The sequence below is a fragment of the Cheilinus undulatus genome, linkage group 4 (genome assembly GCF_018320785.1).
Source record: "Cheilinus undulatus linkage group 4, ASM1832078v1, whole genome shotgun sequence".
Taxonomy (NCBI): Eukaryota; Metazoa; Chordata; class Actinopteri; order Labriformes; family Labridae; genus Cheilinus; species Cheilinus undulatus.
Genome location: NC_054868.1, coordinates 54,296,060 through 54,319,056, shown reverse-complemented (window position 1 = coordinate 54,319,056; position 22,997 = coordinate 54,296,060). Strand labels below are relative to the sequence as shown.

The 22,997-nt window shown below is 40.0% G+C and overlaps 1 protein-coding gene across 1 annotated transcript; it reads left to right on the top strand.

The window, feature by feature from the left end:
- Window positions 1-9,559: 9,559 nt before the first annotated feature.
- On the top strand, window positions 9,560-12,344 carry LOC121508802. Its single transcript, XM_041785891.1, has 3 exons — window positions 9,560-9,683; window positions 10,063-10,172; window positions 11,120-12,344. Exons 2-3 carry the CDS (start codon window positions 10,063-10,065, stop codon window positions 11,682-11,684), a joined length of 675 nt encoding a protein of 224 aa, XP_041641825.1. The 5' UTR covers window positions 9,560-9,683; the 3' UTR covers window positions 11,685-12,344.
- The last annotated feature ends 10,653 nt before the right edge of the window (window positions 12,345-22,997 follow it).

Here is a 22,997-nt window from a genome sequence, read left to right as displayed (position 1 = left end):
AACCTTAAAAATATAAAACAAACACAGGCAGGAACGTTGGTTTTTCATCTCCAGGTAAAGTGCTGTCATTGACTTGAAACTTTAAAAAGCTGCATTGTTATTGGTGGTTTGATGTGCCAGTTTAACAGGCCATGTATGGATTTAAGAAACTCTCATAGGACATTTTTATGTTGTTGTAGTCATTGTAAAAATAAATAAAACGATAAGGGCTGACTTTATCTATGAGGTTTTTATATAACGCTACATTAAAGTTAAAGATTATTCAACAGACTGTTATAACTGCAGGATAAAGAGACTCTGAATTCCCCTAAAGTTTCCAAGGTCATGAGTAACATAGTTTTTAGGATTTCCTCTTTAGACAACAACAAAAACAGCTCAAGGTAACACAGGTGTGTCTACTTCTGAAGAGGAGAAAGTCTTTAAAAAGATGTTATTAAGTTAAAGGTTTCTAAACCCAGAGAACGTACCCTGATAAAACCAGAGAACGGACCCTGATAAAACCAGAGAACGGACCCTGATAAACCCAGAGAACGGACCCTGATAAACCCAGAGAACGGACCCTGATAAAACCAGAGAACGGACCCTGATAAACCCAGAGAATGGACCCTGATAAAACCAGAGAACGTACCCTGATAAAACCAGAGAACGGACCCTGATAAACCCAGAGAACGTACCCTGATAAAACCAGAGAACGGACCCTGATAAAACCAGAGAACGGACCCTGATAAAGCCAGAGAACTGACCCTGATAAAACCAGAGAACGGACCCTGATAAAGCCAGAGAACGGACCCTGATAAAACCAGAGAACGTACCCTGATAAACCCAGAGAACGGACCCTGATAAACCCAGAGAACGGACCCTGATAAACCCAGAGAACGGACCCTGATAAAACCAGAGAACGGACCCTGATAAACCCAGAGAACGGACCCTGATAAAACCAGAGAACGGACCCTGATAAAACCAGAGAACGGACCCTGATAAAAAAGAGAAGCGGACCCTGATAAACCCAGAGAATGGACCCTGATAAACCCAGAGAATGGACCCTGATAAACCCAGAGAATGGACCCTGATAAACCCAGAGAACGGACCCTGATAAACCCAGAGAACGGACCCTGATAAACCCAGAGAACGGACCCTGATAAAACCAGAGAACGGACCCTGATAAAACCAGAGAACGGACCCTGATAAAACCAGAGAACGGACCCTGATAAAACCAGAGAACGGACCCTGATAAACCCAGAGAACGGACCCTGATAAACCCAGAGAACGGACCCTGATAAACCCAGAGAACGGACCCTGATAAACCCAGAGAACGGACCCTGATAAACCCAGAGAACGGACCCTGATAAACCCAGAGAACGGACCCTGATAAACCCAGAGAACGGACCCTGATAAACCCAGAGAACGGACCCTGATAAAACCAGAGAACGGACCCTGATAAAACCAGAGAACGGACCCTGATAAACCCAGAGAATGGACCCTGGTAGACTCAGAGAATGGACCCGTGGCCATTTTTATTTCTTTGTCTTCAATCATCAATCAAATATCAACTGAACTAATGATACATAGATTAGGAATAGTTTAATGTTTATTTGATTCAAAAAACTCAAACAAGGACAAGAGCCAATTTTTCTTTATTTGATTTTAAAAACAAATATTTGAATAACGGGGCCCTTGTCATTTATTTGTTTTTATATTATCAAGGAAGCGTTCTATTTTCATGAATGTATGACCTGCTGCAGGGGTTGAGAAAAAAAAGAATGTTACATCACCAGTGTTCTGTTGTTGATCTTCCTTTTCTGCTCAGAACTCAAAAACAATTTGATTTAATGTCTTGATTTCCAGTTTAACAGGAAGTGCCTGGAGGAGCCAGGGGCAGGTTTTTCATGTTTATTCACCACCTCTTTAACAGTAGTTGGGATACAGCTTGTTTCTTGATTTTGGATTCCTCATCACAAATTAAATATCTTTTAATTCGATATTTCAACGGCACAAATGTCATCGATTTATTTCAGCTTGAATAAAGATGGTTTGACAGTCCTGATTAAGACTAAAGTCCATGAAGCTAGCTGTGGTGTGGTGGTGAACCCTCCCTTTCATAAACATGTTCCAGTTCATATTGATGCCATCATTATATTCCATGATTGTTCTCCTCTATGCTGATGATATCAGTTAAAATCCTCCAGATGGCGTCCCCGTGCTGGATGGCATTAACGCTGACCTTGATGCTCTCTGCTGGAAACTGTTTAGCTGCTATCGACCTCAACAAACTGGCGGACATTGTGATGGAGATCTTGAACATGTGAGTATGTTCTTTAAAATGTTGCTAAAAAGAATTAAGATGTCAGAATTTTAAACTATTTTCATTATAAAGAAAATATTTAGGTTTATCATGACCTAAAAAAACACAATTCTGGTTCAAGGAAAGAGGTTTACATTTAAAAAGGCTGGACTTTTCTTTTATTAGAGTTATTATTCAGCTTAGATATTTAATATGGTTATTACAGCTTAATTCTAATATGGACCAGGGTTTTTTGACCTCCATGAGCCCCAGAAAGCTCTCCTCTTCTCACCTCTTATGGGTGGCCTTGCTCACGTAAGGTCCGTTTCTAAAAAGCAGTTTGGTTCGGTTCAGTCCAGTCTCTCTTTAGAGATCCAGATCATGTGGCTCAGCTCAGTAGAGCTGGTTCTCCTCAGTTTGTCTTTTTAAATGTGGATTAAATAAGAACAGAAGATGGAGGAAAGGAAAATGGCACTCAAACAGGAGCTAGCTACAGTGGCTCACATTAAAGAGTCGTTTAGTAGAACAGACTCGTTCATGAACGACTCATCCTTCGTCACTCTCTCAGCCCACAAGGTTAATTCTGTTGATAGTACATCAGCGTTTACATTAAAGCATGTTTGAGACTAAATCTGGATTTTTAGATGTTAAAGGGGCCAGTGTTAATTTGGCTGACAAAAACTCTGACTAAAAATGTTCACCAACAGCCTTTGTTCCATGACAAAAACAAGACGGAGACTAAGAAAAATAGATCTGTGATGACTAAAACTAGACTAAGACTAAGAAAAATAGATCTGTGATGACTAAAAATAGATGAAGACTAACAAAAATAGATCTGTGATGACTAAAACTAGACTAAGACTAAGAAAAATAGATCTGTGATGACTAAAAATAGATGAAGACTAACAAAAATAGATCTGTGATGACTAAAACTAGACTAAGACTAAGAAAAATAGATCTGTGATGACTAAAACTAGACTAAGACTGAGAAAAATAGATCTGTGATGACTAAAACTAGACTAAGACTGAGAAAAATAGATCTGTGATGACTAAAACTAGACTAAGACTAACAAAAATAGATCTGTGATGACTAAAACTAGACTAAGACTAAGAAAAATAGATCTGTGATGACTAAAAATAGATGAAGACTAACAAAAATAGATCTGTGATGACTAAAACTAGACTAAGACTAAGAAAAATAGATCTGTGATGACTAAAACTAGACTAAGACTGAGAAAAATAGATCTGTGATGACTAAAACTAGACTAAGACTGAGAAAAATAGATCTGTGATGACTAAAACTAGACTAAGACTAACAAAAATAGATCTGTGATGACTAAAACTAGACTAAGACTGAGAAAAATAGATCTGTGATGACTAAAACTAAAGTGTAATGTATTTTTTGTCGGACATTCAAAATCTGTGATATTTCTCCACTGTGGGAAAATCTGTCAAAAACAAAAGCTGCCTGGTGCGCCGGTAGTCGAGTGGTTAAGGCGCATGCCATATACGCAGGCGACCCGGGTTCAAATCCGGCCCGTGGCACTATTTCTTGCATGTCTCTCCCCGCTCTCTCCCCTGTTTCCGACTCTATCCACTGTCCTATCAAATAAAGGCAAAAAGGCCAAAAATAAATCTTAAAAAAAAAAAAACAAAAGCTGCCTCTCAGCTGTAGAAAGCAGGGTTCCCAGGTTTAGCAGAGTGCAGAGAACACACTACCATGATTTGGTACCAGATTTAGGCAAGAAAATAAATGGAGGGACGAGTTTCCCGTCACAGTGAGAGAGACTGGACAGACATCAGCTGAGGAAACACCGGTAAGATCAGAGTTTAAGGAGCTAGACCAGGACAGAACTGGACTGGACCAAACCAGACTGTTCTTTTTTTTCTTGGTGAGGCAAATATGAAAAACCCCAAGCCACCCCTGTCAAAATCTGCTGACGTTAAAACGATCATTTTAATGTCTATCATTTCATGAAACGGCCACGTTAGCATGACACGCTTTGGCAGACCTAGGGAAAAATAAAATGCATGATTCTGGCACAGTGCTGTCTCAAGTCTGTTCATTTACTGACCCTGACATGATACCAGCAAAAGGACATTTCAGACAATTTTAAACTTTATGCTGAGTTAGCTAATCATCTGCATATTCACTGTGACTCTTTGTTGAAGTTAAAGTGATCTGAAGGCGCTGTAGTAGAGAAATAGATGATGCTTGGAGGTCTGCAGGACTGAGTATTTTTGATATAGATCTATTTAAATGGCCTCTTTCTAATACGCTGTTGGTCTCTTCATGTTCTTTGATCTACTGGTGAAACGGGGCAGTAACTGTGTTCCTTTCTTAATGCAGGTATAGACCGAGCTACGAGGTCAAGGATGAAATGTAAGTAAAAGCTAAGTCTCAGTTATTCATGTAGCACTTCTGAATAAAGGAGACACACTGATTTATTCCTTTGTCCTCTAAGTAGACAGATGTAACAGATGGTTCTCTGTGGTTCTCTTGATCATGTCTACCTCCATGCCCATCACTCTTGATGTTTTATAAATCTACTTTTGTTTGAGATGATGGCCTTATCCATATGATGTTTAACTAGCGCTGTATGAACTGATAAACTGCAGGTTTTATTTTCTGTCTGCTTCCTTTAACAGGAGATTCCCCATGTTCAGTGTGGCCGTCAGCATCCCATATGACAGAGAGAGTAAAATGTTTGACATTAGTGGAGTCACAGACTCTGGGAACACCGTGATAAAAAGCATCCTAAAATGCCAAGTGTACAGCAGCTCCAGGGTGGTGGCAGCCACTGTTCTGAGATGGCCCAATGTCACGTACCAGTGTCCGTATGAACACGTACAGTGGCCTGACGTTCTGACTAAATGTGGTCAAAGACGGAGGATGACCTGGCTACAGGTGAAGGAGAGGTGCAACGATAAAGTTAGAGAGGGCAGAGCTGATCATGCAGAGTATCGCACTCTTCAACACTTTGACTCCTTTAAAAACCACGACAGAAATGATCTGTTGGTGTTCTACGTTCTGGCCTCAACGTGTGATCAGAAATGTACGAGCCAATCGAGTCCTTGGAGCATTCTCAGAAGCATCAGGGTCGTTAAGAACTGGACCAACTATGCTGTTGTGTTTTCAAACGTATTCAGACCTCTAAACGGGCACAGCATACCTGAAGCTGACCGCCGTGCAGCTCTTCAGCGGCTTGGTGAGGCGATTGGTCTGAACAATGTATTCCGCTGCAGAGAGCGTAGAGGAAAAATGACGTGTACGAGCTGTTTGAGTGATAACCAAGTGGCTCACTACTGCGTTTCAGACCAGCTTCAATGAGGACAGGTACCAAAGAATCAACTTATAACAATAGGGGACAAGCTATTTAGGTCTACAATAATACATCAGCATTTAAGTTAGTGCTGTCTGACTAAAGCCAGAGTTTGATTTACAGAGTAACTAAAGCCAGAGTTTGATTTATAGAGTACCTAAAGCCAGAGTTTGATTTATAGACTACCTTAAGCCAAAGTTTGATTTAAAGAGACACTAAAGCCAGAGTTTGATTTCAGGAGTTACTAAAGCCTGAGTTTGATTTATATAGTAACTAAAACAAGGGTTTGATTTATAGAGTAACTAAAGCCTGAGTTTGATTTATATAGTAACTAAAACAAGGGTTTGATTTATAGAGTAACTAAAGCCTGAGTTTGATTTACAGAGTAACTAAAGCCTGGGTTTGATTTATATAGTAACTAAAACAAGGGTTTGATTTATAGAGTAACTAAAGCCAGAGTTTGATTTATAGGGTAACTAAAGCCAGAGTTTGATTTATAGAGTAACTAAAGCCAGAGTTTGATTTATAGAGTAACTAAAGCCAGAGTTTGATTTATAGAGTACCTAAAGCCAGAGTTTGATTTATAGAGTACCTTAAGCCAAAGTTTGATTTAAAGAGACACTAAAGCCAGAGTTTGATTTCAGGAGTTACTAAAGCCAGAGTTTGATTTAAGAGTAACTAAAGCCAGAGATTGATTTACAGAGTAACTAAAGCCAGAGTTTGATTTAAGAGTAACTAAAGCCAGAGATTGATTTACAGAGTAACTAAAGCCAGAGTTTGATTTAAGAGTAACTAAAGCCAGAGTTTGATTTACAGAGTAACTAAAGCCAGAGTTTGATTTATATAGTAACTAAAACAAGGGTTTGATTTATAGAGTAACTAAAGCCTGAGTTTGATTTAGAGAGTAACTAAAGCCAGAGTTTGATTTAAAGAGACACTAAAGCCAGAGTTTGATTTCAGGAGTTAGTAAAGCCAGAGTTTGATTTACAGAGTAACTGAAGCCAGAGTTTGATTTATATAGTAACTAAAGCCTGAGTTTGATTTACAGAGTAACTAAAGCCAGAGTTTGATTTAAGAGTAACTAAAGCCAGAGATTGATTTACAGAGTAACTAAAGCCAGAGTTTGATTTAAGAGTAACTAAAGCCAGAGATTGATTTACAGAGTAACTAAAGCCAGAGTTTGATTTAAGAGTAACTAAAGCCAGAGTTTGATTTACAGAGTAACTAAAGCCAGAGTTTGATTTATATAGTAACTAAAACAAGGGTTTGATTTATAGAGTAACTAAAGCCTGAGTTTGATTTAGAGAGTAACTAAAGCCAGAGTTTGATTTAAGAGTAACTAAAGCCAGAGATTGATTTATAGAGTAACTAAAGCCTGAGTTTGATTTATATAGTAACTAAAACAAGGGTTTGATTTATAGAGTAACTAAAGCCAGAGTTTGATTTATAGAGTAACTAAAGCCAGAGTTTGATTTATTGAGTAACTAAAGCCAGAGTTTGATTTATAGAGTACCTAAAGCCAGAGTTTGATTTATAGACTACCTTAAGCCAAAGTTTGATTTAAAGAGACACTAAAGCCAGAGTTTGATTTCAGGAGTTACTAAAGCTAGAGTTTGATTTATAGAGTAACTAAAGCCAGAGTTTGATTTATAGAGTAACTAAAGCCTGAGTTTGATTTATATAGTAACTAAAACAAGGGTTTGATTTATAGAGTAACTAAAGCCAGAGTTTGATTTATAGAGTAACTAAAGCCAGAGTTTGATTTATAGAGTAACTAAAGCCAGAGTTTGATTTATAGAGTAACTAAAGCCAGAGTTTGATTTATAGAGTAACTAAAGCCAGAGTTTGATTTATAGAGTACCTAAAGCCAGAGTTTGATTTATAGAGTAACTAAAGCCAGAGTTTGATTTATAGAGTAACTAAAGCCAGAGATTGATTTATAGAGTAACTAAAGCCAGAGTTTGATTTATAGAGTAACTAAAGCCAGAGTTTGATTTATATAGTAACTACAGCCAGAGTTTGATTTACAGAGTAACTAAAGCCAGAGTTTGATTCATAGAGTAACTACAGCCAGAGTATGATTTATAGAGTAACTAAAGCCAGAGATTGATTTATAGAGTAACTAAAGCCAGAGTTTGATTTATAGAGTAACTACAGCCAGAGTTTGATTTATAGAGTAACTAAAGCCAGAGTTTGATTTATATAGTAACTACAGCCAGAGTTTGATTTACAGAGTAACTAAAGCCAGAGTTTGATTTATATAGTAACTACAGCCAGAGTTTGATTTACAGAGCAACTAAAGCCAGAGTTTGATTTCAGGAGTTACTAAAGCCAGAGTTTGATTTCAGGAGTTACTAAAGCCAGAGTTTGATTACAGGAGTTACTAAAGCCAGAGTTTGATTTCAGGAGTTACTAAAGCCAGAGTTTGATTTCAGGTGTTACTAAAGCCAGAGTTTGATTTATAGAGACACTAAAGCCAGAGTTTGATTTAAAGAGACACTAAAGCCAGAGTTTGATTTCAGGAGTTACTAAAGCCAGAGTTTGATTTCAGGAGTACCTAAAGCCAGAGTTTGATTTATAGAGTAACTAAAGCCAGAGTTTGATTTATAGAGTAACTAAAGCCAGAGTTTGATTTATAGAGTAACTAAAGCCAGAGTTTGATTTATAGAGTAACTAAAGCCAGAGTTTGATTTATAGAGTAACTACAGCCAGAGTTTGATTTATAGAGTACCTAAAGCCTGAGTTTGATTTATAGAGTAACTAAAGCCAGAGTTTGATTTATAGAGTAACTAAAGCCAGAGTTTGATTTATATAGTAACTACAGCCAGAGTTTGATTTACAGAGTAACTAAAGCCAGAGTTTGATTCATAGAGTAACTAAAGCCAGAGTTTGATTTCAGGAGTTACTAAAGCCAGAGTTTGATTTCAGGAGTTACTAAAGCCAGAGTTTGATTTCAGGAGTTACTAAAGCCAGAGTTTGATTTCAGGAGTTACTAAAGCCAGAGTTTGATTTCAGGAGTTACTAAAGCCAGAGTTTGATTTCAGGTGTTACTAAAGCCAGAGTTTGATTTAAAGAGACACTAAAGCCAGAGTTTGATTTCAGGAGTTACTAAAGCCAGAGTTTGATTTCAGGAGTACCTAAAGCCAGAGTTTGATTTCAGGAGTTACTAAAGCCAGAGTTTGATTTCAGGAGTTACTAAAGCCAGAGTTTGATTTCAGGAGTTACTAAAGCCAGAGTTTGATTTACAGAGTAACTGAAGCCAGAGTTTGACTTGTAGAGTTCTTGTTTTTCTGAGCAGAGAAATATGTCAGGCTTTGTTTTTAGTTGTTTTTAACAAACAACAATAATCAGTGATGATTTCTGGCAGTGATGTATGATTTGTTTTGACCCCAGGTGGATTTTGGGGGAGATCATATCCATAAGTGTTCAAGTGCAAGAAGAAGCAGAAGCAGTGTAAGAGGCTTAGAGAGAAAGAGCGCCACAGAGGTATACATATGAGGGTTTAGGTTCTCTTTAACAGGCTTTTTAATTGACTCATGTGATTGGGCTGCACAATGCCACTTGTTTTGTGGAAAGTCAGTTTCTATGGTTTTGATCATGGGAATTGTTGTCAGACTCCAAGTGCACACATCTAAAAGATAGCTGGCTGCCCAAACCTGTGTAAGATCAGCCAGTAAGATATGACACACATTCTTCTCCTGGCACAGACTGCAGGAAGTCAGCTCTTCAAACTTGTTGGGGGTTTTTGTTTCTAAATTTTTCAGCCTACTCTCAATTCAGAGAATAAAAATGTTTCTCTACTATAACAGCAAGTGTGCAATGTCTTCCTTTATCTGCTGCTATGCTGAATGTTTTTGTTCACATATTGGCCTATCCATGTCCTCCAACCTTCAACCACGATAAGGAAATGCAAATCAAGGACAATTTATGCCAAGATAAATTCCTGGTGCTGGCGGAATGGGTGTGCTGCTGCTCTTTAAAACTGTTGTTTGTCCAGACTTGTCACAAAGTCTTTCTTTCTGAGACTGAGCACAAGACGGATCCAGATTCTCCTGAGCATTTCTATCAACTCTGAAAAGGTAAAGTTTGACCATTAAAACCAGCAGGATTAGAGATGAACAGATAGTGAAAAAGGTTTAGTGCAGAGTAAATTATTGTTTTGTCTTCATAGAGTGGACCCATTTCTGAATAAAGAATATGTAAATGAGGAGTAGACCCACTTCTACATGGACCACTAAACCAGTGCTGATATTGATGTTTAAAATAGTTATATAACTGATGGCTGAGATGATGTTTATGTCATAGCTTCTTTAAAATTTCTCTCATGTTTGACTGTGAAAACAGGTCAGAGTTTATCCTACAGGTGTTTTCCTGTACCCGGTAAAAGACTTTCCTCTATGGATCAGCAGTTTGTTGTGTATGTATGTCTGACTCTTTCCTGATGTTTTATTTGATCAGATGGACGGACAATGGATGACTGTGATGCTGGTGATCCTCGTGTCTAATGGATGTTCAGCTGTTGTGGACCAGAATAACCTCGCACTGCTGACGGCAAGAATCAAAAATGAGTGGGTGTTAATCTACAGTTGCTTTAAAAAAGATGCTGATTTCTTTGGTTTTCATAACTAATATTTTAGGCAGTTAGCTTTGCACTAACATGGAAAAGAACTAGGGCGACTTTTTCTTTGTTTTTTTGAGATAAAACGTTTTATTGAAAACTCTTTATGAAGACAAAAATTAGAGAATTCTGACATTGATCTCAGAATTCTGACTTTGATCTAATAATTCTGACTTTGATCTGAGAATTCTGACTTTGATCTAATAATTCTGACTTTGATCTAATAATTCTGACTTTGATCTAATAATTCTGACTTTGATCTGAGAATTCTGACTTTGATCTAATAATTCTGACTTTGATCTAATAATTCTGACTTTGATCTGAGAATTCTGACTTTGATCTAATAATTCTGACTTTGATCTGAGAATTCTGACTTTGATCTAATAATTCTGACTTTGATCTGAGAATTCTGACTTTGATCTAATAATTCTGACTTTGATCTAATAATTCTGACTTTGATCTAATAATTCTGACTTTGATCTCTGACTTCATAGATAATATTTCCTGTTATCATAGATAATAAATATTCTATTCCCCTTCCCATCTATGCCATTCAGCAGATCATAGTAGTGAGTCCTCCAGGGTACTTGATTATCTCTCCATCCCAGCAACAGTCGGCCTTTTCAGTAATGCCATGTTCATCTTAATGATGCTATACCAGGAACAGCATGTTTTTTATTTGTAAATCAGAATCAGCATTCAACACATCATTGTAAGACAAAATATTGTAGAATGACTGTTAATAACAGCGTCTCATGAGAGTGATGGGACTGTCAGATATGTTGTAATTTTCAGAGAAAAAGATTTTAGAATCTAATTAATGGTTGCACTACTTAATAAATCTGATGCCAAAGAAGTGATTAAAGAACCCTAATATGGTATTTTTACTGCCAACAGGTACAGTATTCGTGGTATGTACAGTCTGGCTCTCAGCATCCAGAGTGAAGACCCAGTAAACCTGCAGAACATCTTCCAAAATAACCCCAAGAGGCAGGTTGAACAGGCGATTTCAGGCAGGCAGGTGTACAGAGGACAACGTCTCGCTGTGGCTGGAGTCAACCAGCCTGAACACGCTGAGTATCGACTTCTGAACGGCCTACAGCTCGACAGTCAAGATGGTGACTTGTTGGTCCTCTTTTCTTATGCCTCCTCTTGTCCCTCTACCTGTACCAACAGCAGGAACCCTTACAATATCCTTAATCCGATCAGAAACCTCATCAACAGTGGCAGATGGAGCAGGCGTGTCTTTGTGTTTGAGAAGATATTCAGGCCTCAAAACAGCCAGGGTATTGATGAAAGTAAATTAAAACAGGCCATCGTAGAGCTCGGAAACTCTGGCATCGGTCTGGAGAACATATATCGCTGTTACAAACCACAAACACCCAACAGTAATTTTCAGTGCACCAGCTGCTCAGTGGGGGGGGGGGTGGCAAGTGAGTGTGTCAATTATAACGCAAAATAAAGAGTCAGACCATCGCTTTACTGTTAATGATAAAAGCAGCCGCTCCATAAGGGTGATGCAGATAAAGGAATGGTTACCAAAAGCTTGCTTGTCTTTATAGTTAGCATTGTTACGGTGGCCTGGAAGTGACAACACAGAATGACAAAGTCTGAAACACTTAGCTTTAAACAAATCACATTAACCAAAACTTTTTACATTGCATAAAACATATTTACATTAGAAAAACATTTTTACAAAACTGAAACACTTTCACAAAACTTGAAACAATTTTACAATGTCTATAGAAAATACCAATGTCCAAATTTTACTTCTGATGAAAAATGACAAAGTCTGAAACACTTTTTTTTTGTTTTGTAAAATGTTTTTTTTCTCTGTAGTTTGTAAACCTGTTTTTCTTATATATTTTTTGAATGAACTAAAAAACATACTGTGGTGAATTTGTTTCAACCTTTGTAAAAATGTTTCAGATTTTATTTTCTACAGCACTTCGAGGCCACCATACAAACCAACATGAACTGGACTATTTTGTTATCTGATTAAAAATACTTAAATCTCAACAGCTTTATCAACATTTTAACATTTGCTTTCTTTTAATTTGATGATTATGAGTAATGAATTATTTCTGAACCTCTCTGTAATGTCCTCTTTGAATAAAGCTTTGCCAAGCATCAGTTTTTGTCATGTTGGTTTTCTGTTTGTTGATCAGATCACAACCTCTGTTCGTCCAATAGCGAGAGGCATCTGGCTGCAGCCCTTGGGGAAACCTCTACGCTGGGGCATTCAGCTGGAGACCTCTCCGCTGGGGCGAGACCTCTCTGCTGGGGCGTGACGTATGTTGCCCGAGCTGGCGGACCTCTATGCTGGGGTGTGACATATATTACCCGCAATGAAATTTCAGCTCTATCCACTTGCTGACAACCTGACCCTAAATCTAACCAGTCGGGTTTTAATGCCTAAACCTAACCAGTCGGATTTAAACGCAGCGAAGCCCCAGCATATGGGTCGGGGTGTGCTGCTGCACGCCCAAATATAGCCCCGTACGCTGGGGTGAACCCTCAGCATACGTGGCTATGCTAATGTGTCATAAGCACAGTGGTGTAGTTGTGCTAACAACAGCTAGGTCATGCTAACAACAGCTAACATGCTGCACGCCCCAGCATAGGCTTGGTCAATGTACGTCATGCCCCAGCGAAGAGGTTTCGCCCCACAGTAGAGGTCTCCAGCTGAATGCGCCAGTGTAGAGGTTTGCTCGAGGGCTGCAGCCAGACCCTCTTGCTAATACCTGCTTTTTATACATAGTAGCAGATACTGGGAGGGTAACAGAGAGAATGTTTATGAACAACTACGAACTTATTTTGATGCTAATGATTTATATACTAGCTATCAACACGCCTACAGGACGGGCCATTCTACTTGAACAAAAGAATTGTAGTGGGCAGGGGAGTGGAGAATGGCCCATGAAAGACCTAGAGAATGGACCCTGATAAACCCAGAGAATGGCCCCTGATAAACCCAGAGAACGGACCCTGATAAACCCAGAGAATGGCCCCTGATAAACTCAGAGAACGGACCCTGATAAAACCAAGAGAACGGACCCTGATAAACCCAGAGAATGGCCCCTGATAAACTCAGAGAACGGACCCTGATAAACTCAGAGAACGGACCCTGATAAACCCAGAGAACGGACCCTGATAAACCCAGAGAATGGACCCTGATAAACCCAGAGAATGGACCCTGATAAACCAGAAAATGGTCCCTGATAAACCCAGAGAATGGACCCTGATAAACCCAGAGAATGGACCCTGATAAACCCAGAGAACGGACCCTGATAAACCCAGAGAATGGACCCTGATAAACTCAGAGAATGGCCCCTGATAAACCCAGAGAATGGACCCTGATAAACTCAGAGAATGGACCCTGATAAACCCAGAGAATGGCCCCTGATAAACCCAGAGAACGGACCCTGATAAACCCAGAGAACGGACCCTGATAAACCCAGAGAACGGACCCTGATAAACCCAGAGAACGGACCCTGATAAACCCAGAGAATGGACCCTGATAAACTCAGAGAATGGCCCCTGATAAACCCAGAGAACGGACCCTGATAAACCCAGAGAATGGACCCTGATGAACCCAGAGAATGGACCCTGATAAACCCAGAGAATGGACCCTGATAAACTCAGAGAACGGCCCCTGATAAACCCAGAGAATGGACCCTGATGAACCCAGAGAATGGCCCCTGATAAACCCAGAGAACGGACCCTGATAAACCCAGAGAATGGACCCTGATAAACCCAGAGAACGGACCCTGATAAACCCAGAGAATGGACCCTGATAAACCCAGAGAACGGACCCTGATAAACCCAGAGAACGGACCCTGATAAAACCAGAGAACGGACCCTGATAAAACCAAGAGAACGGACCCTGATAAACCCAGAGAACGGACCCTGATAAACCCAGAGAATGGCCCCTGATAAACCCAGAGAACGGACCCTGATAACCCAGAGAATGGACCCTGATAAACCCAGAGAATGGACCCTGATAAACCAGAAAATGGTCCCTGATAAACCCAGAGAATGGACCCTGATAAACCCAGAGAATGGACCCTGATAAACCCAGAGAACGGACCCTGATAAACCCAGAGAATGGACCCTGATAAACTCAGAGAATGGCCCCTGATAAACCCAGAGAATGGACCCTGATAAACTCAGAGAATGGACCCTGATAAACCCAGAGAATGGACCCTGATAAACCCAGAGAACGGACCCTGATAAACCCAGAGAACGGACCCTGATAAACCCAGAGAACGGACCCTGATAAACCCAGAGAACGGACCCTGATAAACCCAGAGAATGGACCCTGATAAACTCAGAGAATGGCCCCTGATAAACCCAGAGAACGGACCCTGATAAACCCAGAGAATGGACCCTGATGAACCCAGAGAATGGACCCTGATAAACCCAGAGAATGGACCCTGATAAACTCAGAGAACGGCCCCTGATAAACCCAGAGAATGGACCCTGATGAACCCAGAGAATGGCCCCTGATAAACCCAGAGAACGGACCCTGATAAACCCAGAGAATGGACCCTGATAAACCCAGAGAACGGACCCTGATAAACCCAGAGAATGGACCCTGATAAACCCAGAGAACGGACCCTGATAAACCCAGAGAACGGACCCTGATAAAACCAGAGAACGGACCCTGATAAAACCAAGAGAACGGACCCTGATAAACCCAGAGAATGGACCCTGATAAACCCAGAGAATGGACCCTGATAAACCCAGAGAATGGCCCCTGATAAACCCAGAGAATGGACCCTGATAAACCCAGAGAATGGACCCCTGATAAATCCAGAGAATGGACCCTGATAAATCCAGAGAATGGACCCTGATAAACCCAGAGAATGGACCCTGATAAACCCAGAGAATGGACCCTGATAAACTCAGAGAATGGACCCTGATAAACTCAGAGAATGGACCCCTGATAAATCCAGAGAATGGACCCTGATAAACCCAGAGAATGGACCCTGATAAATCCAGAGAATGGACCCTGATAAACCCAGAGAACGGACCCTGATAAAACCAGAGAACGGACCCTGATAAAACCAAGAGAACGGACCCTGATAAACCCAGAGAACGGACCCTGATAAACCCAGAGAATGGCCCCTGATAAACCCAGAGAACGGACCCTGATAAACCCAGAGAATGGACCCTGATAAACTCAGAGAATGGACCCCTGATAAACCCAGAGAATGGACCCCTGATAAATCCAGAGAATGGACCCTGATAAACCCAGAGAATGGACCCTGATAAACCCAGAGAATGGACCCTGATAAACTCAGAGAATGGACCCTGATAAACTCAGAGAATGGACCCCTGATAAATCCAGAGAATGGACCCTGATAAACCCAGAGAATGGACCCTGATAAACCCAGAGAATGGACCCTGATAAATCCAGAGAATGGACCCTGATAAATCCAGAGAATGGACCCTGATAAACCCAGAGAATGGACCCTGATAAACTCAGAGAATGGACCCTGATAAACTCAGAGAATGGACCCCTGATAAATCCAGAGAATGGACCCTGATAAACCCAGAGAATGGACCCCTGATAAATCCAGAGAATGGACCCTGATAAACTCAGAGAATGGACCCTGATAAAGCCAGAAAATGGCCCCTGGACCATTTTTTCTTCATTTTCTTCAATCCTTTGTCAAATATCAACTGGTCTGATGATTCATACATTAGGAATAGTTTATTGTTTATTTAATTTGTTCCAAAAATTAAACAAAGAATAGAGCCCCTTTATTTCATTTGATTTGGTTTTAAAAACAAATATTTGAAAATCAGGCCCCTTGTCATTTATTTGTTTTTCTATTATCAAGCAAGTGTTCATTTTCATGAATGTATGACCTCCTGCAGGGGTTGAGGAAAAAAAAGAATGTTACATCACCAGTGTTCTGTTGTTTTTCTGATCAGAACACTAAAACACTGTGAAGACCACAAACTGGTTTTCTCTAAATCATTTCTTCTGAAAAACAAGAACAGACAACAATATTTTTTTTCATCTTCATTTCTTGATTTCCAGTTTAACAGGAAGTGCCTGGAGGAGCCAGGGGCAGGTTTTTTCATGTTTATTCACCTTCTCTTCAACAGTAGTTGGGATGGTGGTTTGAATTGCTGCGGGCGGGAACGGACGGCTTAAGAAAAAAAAAAAACACTGCTCAGGATCAGGATGTAGCCTAGCGACAGGATAATGGAGTCAACAAATGATGTAGAAAAGAAGCTCAAACAACGTCTTTACAACAGAAAAAGAAAACAAGGCAAGCCTGACAAGTTTGGTTCTGCAGACAAGCTCTGATGGAATAACAGACTAATATCTACTGAATACTAAATTTGTGAGACCAGTACAGTTTCATAAATAATTATTTCAACTGAAAGAGCGGGTTTTCATGTTGTAAACGTTAATGTTTATGCTTGGAGTGGCTAAATGAGCTGTCCTTGGTGCTGAAACACGGCAGGTTTGACTGACAGCTGCCACTCAGAGAGAGGGTGAGAGGGAGAGACGCTCTCCGTTGATCGGCGATTGTACATGATTCTCTGCAGCTGATTCTTTTTTAAGATCATAGATCAGTGGTTTTCAAACTTTTTTCACCCAAGGCACACCTAAGGTTAAGTCAAAATCTCAAGGCACATCATATTCATATCAATACAAATTATACTTTTTAAATAATATAACAGTCAAGGTGGCCCATAACGGGGGGAAAAAGGGGAGAGGGTTACGGGGCCCAGACAACTGGGGGTGGCAAAAGTGGGCAAAAGGTGCCTAAAAGGTGGCAAAAATTGGTTAAAATGATGATAAAACATGGCAAAATTGGGTAAAAAGTGGCAAGACAAAGTCAAAAATGGTTAACAATTGGCACAATGGGCCAAAAAATTGGTTAATAGTTGCAAAACATGTTGAAAGTGTCAAAAAGGTGACAAAAATAGGTTACAAGTGGACAAAAGGGTGAAATGTTGTAAAAAGGTGGTTAAAATGGATTAAAAGTGATTAAAAAATGGGCAAAATTAGACAAAAAACTGGTCAAACAAAGGCAAAGTGAGTGAAAATTAGCAGGAAGGTGGCAAAAATGGGTTAAGAGTGTCAAAAAGGTAACAATATAGGCTACAAGTGGCAGAAAAGTGGCAAAAAAGGGTTTAAGTTGCTAAAAACTGGTAAAAAGTGATGAAAAGGGAACGCAGATGGTCGAGTGGTTTAAGGCGCTACCCATGTACGCAGGTGGCCCGGGTTCAAATCCGGCCTGTGGCCCTTTACCGCATGTCTCTCCCCACTCTCTTCCCTGTTTCCTAATCTATCCACTGTCCTACCTCTGTCAAATAAAGGCATGAAAAAGCCCAAAAATAAATCTTAAAAAAAAAAAAAAAAAAAAAAAAATCATGAAAAAATTGGCAAAAAATGTCTGGATAAGAGCAAAAGTAGTCAAAAACCATCAAAAAGGTAGCAAAAATGGGTCTAAAGTGGCAAAAAGTTCCACAAAAGTTGGAAAAAATGGGTCAAAAGTATTTTTGACAAGTTGCAAAATTGCAAAAAAGCAGCAACAATGGTTTAAGTTGACAAAACTAGCGGCAAAATGGGTAGAAAAATTGGTTAACTTGGTTAAAAGTAGCATGAATAATGATCATTTCAACACCAATTTTAACTGAATAATAGCTTGCCAAATGCTGCAAATGCAAATGGAATCCAGCCTGATTCCCAAGGCACACCTAGACTTATCTCAAGGAACACTAGTGTGCCTTGCCAGACCATTTGAGAACCACTGATTTAGATGAATAGGTTGTTTGCACTCACATGATCTTCTTAGCCTGTTTTTGCACAAGGCACTGTTTTTCATTTTTGATGTATTCCGTGACACTTTTGTTTCCCCTTTACCGCCAGAACAACACCCAGTCTGCATTATGGGTCCTGAAGATTTATAAATCAAGCACTGCCCATGAATCTCTATTAATAGCCTATAAAATGACCTGTTTTCTCCTGCGGGACGGGAGAAGACACAATATCAATGCATCTCTATTATTGTGCAGGCGTGATTTCTTAGGGTTTTGCGGATGCAGGCGGGAATGGACATACACATTGCAGGTGCGGGCGGTAATGGTCAGAAATTCAGGGGGAGCGGGCAGGAGCAGGATGAAGCAAACAGTCCCGCGCAGGGATCTACTCCATGAGCACCAGAAAGCCCTCCTCTTCTTGCCTCTTATGGGTGACCTTGCTCCAAAGACGGAGGATGACCTGGCTACAGGTGAAGGAGAGGTGCAATGATAAAGTTAGAGAGGGCAGAGCTGATCATGCAGAGTATCGCACTCTTCAACACTCTGACTCCTTTAAAAACCACGACAGAAATGATCTGCTGGTGTTCTACGTTCTATCCTCACCGTGTGATCCAAGATGTACGAGCCAATCGAGTCCTTGGAGCATTCTCAGAAGCATTAGGGTTGTTAAGAACTGGACGAACTATGCTGTTGTGTTTTCAAACGTATTCAGACCTCTAAACGGGCACAGCATACCTGAAGCTGACCGCCGTGCAGCTCTTCAGCGGCTCGGTGAGGCGATTGGTCTGAACAACGTATTCCGCTGCAGAGAGCGTAGAGGGAAAATGACGTGTACGAGCTGTTTGAGTGATAACCAAGTGGCTCACTACTGCGTTTCAGACCAGCTTCAATGAGGACAGGTACCAAAGAATCAACAGGTCTGATAACAAAGCCAGAGCTCGATAGTCAAACGCTTTATGAATCGGTTAACCAAAACTTTAGTCACCAGAAAAAAGTGTAGGGCTTTGTTCTTAGGTTTTTGAAGAAACAACAAGAATCAAAAATGATTTCTGGCAGTGGTGTATGATTTGTCTTTATCCCAGGTGGACTATGGGGGAGATCAGCTTTTCCCAGATAAAAGTGCAAGAAGAAGGCAAGAGTACCTTGCTGAAGACAAGATGGCCGACATACATCCAATCATACCGGAAGTCTTACCCGGAAGTCTGTACGTCTAAAGTTAGGCTTAGGCATTAAAACCCGAGTGGTTAGGTTCAGGGTGAGGCAGTGGGGAAGTTGATATGTTTGAGATCCAGCACCAAGGGTTAGCTGAGTTCAACATGAAAAAGAAACTTCCATTTGGGACTTCTGGCATCGATTGGATGTATAGCGACGCCCATGTCGGCCATCTTGACTGCAGTTGGGTCCCTCTTGAAGAAGGGGCGCACAGATGGTCGAGTGGCTTAAAGCCACACCATGTACGCAGGTGGCCCGGGTTCAAATACAGCCTGTGGCCCTTTACCGCATGTCTCTCACCACTCTCTTCCCTGTTTCCGAGTCTATCCACTGTCCTCCTCAGTCTTGAAAAGGCCCAAAAATAAATCTTAAATTAGAAAAAAAAATAATAATAAAAAAAGGGGAAAGAAGAAGTAGAAGACGTGGAAGAGGCTCAGAGAGGCAGAGGGCCACAGAGGTTTACATCTGAGAGTTTAGGTACTCTTTAAGAGGCTTTTACCCTTAGAGCTCCAGCGATACGGATCCACAGACACAACCCTTTGTAAATTGTTTGGTAACTTTTTTGGTAACCTTTCTATATTATGTTTGTCATGCATTCGTAGCTGTTACAGAACATTTTCTAGTGAGCCTGGAACTTTGGTAACATTTCAGGGTCTTTAAAGATTAAATCAATGGCGTTCGATCCGACAATAAGCGTGTTTTTGCCCATTTTTAATCCATTTTCGGTCCTATACTCAGGCTTTTTTCGGTGGGTAGTGCCATATTTGTTGAGGGCAATGTTTACATGCAATGCATTATGGGAGGGGTAGTCAACCAGTTGCTTCTCTACTGCTTAAAGGAATGGCACAAATGAATCTAACTGCAAAAAAGCACACGGACTTTTTTTTTGTATATATGTAGATATTTTGAAAAGTACTAGTCACAGACTGTTTATTTTTTCTCTGTTTTGTCCCCAAGAGATGGAGAACAAGTCTGTGCAAAGAAAATGCTTAGTCACTACTGTTTACTGTGTGTTATCAATAAAAATCTTTGAGTTTCAAATACCGATTTGTTTTATTCTTTTGTCTTTAGAGTCCAATAACTTTTTAAAAATGTAAGTGGCATTACTGTAGTAGATATATTTTTAAAGCCCAGGTTGTCCTGGAAAAAAAAAAAAGATGTAGATATAGAGCGTGACTGTGCACCACAGAGTTGATGTTTTAAAGCTTTTCAAGATGAAAAGTCCAGACGAGACATGATGGTGAAAAAAATAGCTGTGAGCTCTAAGGGTTAATTGACTCATGTGATTGGGCTGCAGAATGCCACTTGTTTTGTGGAAAGTCAGTTTCTACGGTTTTGATCATGGGAATTGTTGTCAGACTCCAAGTGCACACATCTAAAAGATAGCTGGCTGCCCAAACCTGTGTAAGATCAGCCAGTAAGATATGACACACATTCTTCTCCTGGCACAGACTGCAGGAAGTCAGCTCTTCAAACATGTTGGGGGTTTTTGTTTCTAAATTTTTCGGCCTACTCTCAATTCCGAGAATAAAAATGTTTCTCTACTATAAGAGCAAGAGTGCAGTGTCTTCCTTTATCTGCTGCTATGCTGAATGTTTTTGTTCACATCTCCTGTTCCTAGGGTTTATAAAAATCTTGTCTCTGATATCTAAAACATAATCTGACTTAGCTCTCAGAAATCTGACTTTGATTTCAAAATTCTGAATTTGATCTCAGAATTCTGATTTTGATCTCAGAATTCTGACTTTGATCTTAGAATTCTGACTTTGATCTCAGAATTCTGACTTTGATCTTAGAATTCTGACTTTGATCTCAGAATTCTGACTTTGATCTTAGAATTCTGACTTTAATGTCATAAATGTGAAATTTATTTCAGATTGAAAGAGAGTATTTTGAGTAGTATTTCCAGTAAGCAGATTATTTTTGTAAACCGAAGAGAGTGAAATATTTTAAAATCCAATGAATGATTTCTGTAGTGCAGTGATTTTTTTTTCTCTTTATAAACCCAAGGAAGTTAACCAGTTATTTTGTATTTTACCGTATATTTTCAACTCCTAACTTTGACTTCATAATCCCATAGTTTGACCTTTTACACTCACAATTTAACATGTTTAATCATATTTTGACTTTTAATTTCATGATTACAAATTTTATTTCATATTTTGACCTTTCAAACTCATGATTTTGACTTTCTTTCTAATATGTTTGCCATTAAAAACATTATTTTTCAATTTCAATGTCATGTTTTGACCTTTTTGAACTGATAAATGTACTTTTCTAAGATTGTGATCCATTAATCTTATCTTTTTAACTTTTTAAATGTCAAAATCGTCTATCATCTGTGTTAAGTTTTTATTTCATATTTAATTACTGGTGAAATGAGGTTGACAGTTTATGGTTAGAAAGGTGACCCTGTTAGGCCCTCAGGTTAGACCTGAGTCCAGAATCCGGCCCTGCTGTGATTGAGTTTGACACCCCTGATTTAAGAGGCTAAATCTATGAACAGTGTTATTCTCTTCATACAGTAAAGAGCCTGTGACACAGACATCTATGTGTGACTGAATTATGGATTTTGACAGTTAAAGAGGTTCATCTCTTTCCTCACTTGGTTTAATCTGAGCAAGGTAAAAATCTGAGCCCATGACATCACCTGTTGCTATGGGGAATAACCCTGCCCTCCTACGGCTACTATGATATAAAATAACAGAGCAGTTCGTCTCAGTCTGTTGTAAGCTGATGTCACTGCCTTTATTGAAAGTTAACAGCGTTACAGGCTGTGTTTCTGTTCATTGTGAGGTAAATTTACCAAATCCATCAGCCACAGTGGCTGGCAGGTCATTAAAATACAATAACAGAGAGAAGTGTGCCAGAAAACAGTAAATTTAATCTGCCTCATTTTTCGCGTTTTGTAAGCTTCATTTCATTACCTTAGAGATGTTTTTCATGACTGCCGGTTCAAAACACAGTGACCTGTCATACAATAAACCTAAAATAAAGACTATAGCTAACTGTTTGTATGTCCTGGTCTGATTAGTGGGGATGCTGAGAAGAATTAATTCATCTCCAGATGGTGGAGCTGGTTAAAGCTCAGTTCAGACCAAAGACCACCAGGAGGAGATGAGCCTGCAGCTGCCTCTGTTCTGTCGGTTCACACTGCTGCTGCTGCTCTCACAGACTCTTTAATGTGAAGTTTGAAGCTATGACACGATCATTCTGACTCTACTGTCACTGACGTTCACCTGCCAGTGCACACAGGCAGACCCCGGTACAGCAGTGCTCTGTCTTGTCTCACAGAAATGGCGGGCCTCTGAAAGGTGCTGTCTCTAAATGCCAGGTAAAAATGCTGATGCATGTACGTGGGGTCTGCAGCGGAAACACTAGCCCCCTGGTTAACATTCACCTCCTGATCCTGGGTCTGACCTAACCTGGATTATAATCCAACTTCCCTGTCCAAGTCTGATGGGCCCTCCCCCCATTACCCATAAAAGGGCTCATACCATTTAAAATACCTTTACAGGCAACAATAAATAAAATGTTTTTTTTAGTTAGTAAAAATGGATATTTGGGTTTAAATTACATCTCCCCTTCATGACCTTTCACCTTTACTGACAGCCTCACTCACTTCCTGTTATTGTGGTGTTGCTTGTCTCTTTTTTGTGTGTTTTCATGTTTCTCCTCATCATATAATGAACAATATCCCGCTATCACACAGAGTTCAGCTAGGGCTGGGCTTCACAGTAAATCTTACTGCAAGTTTTAAATCAGAGCTATA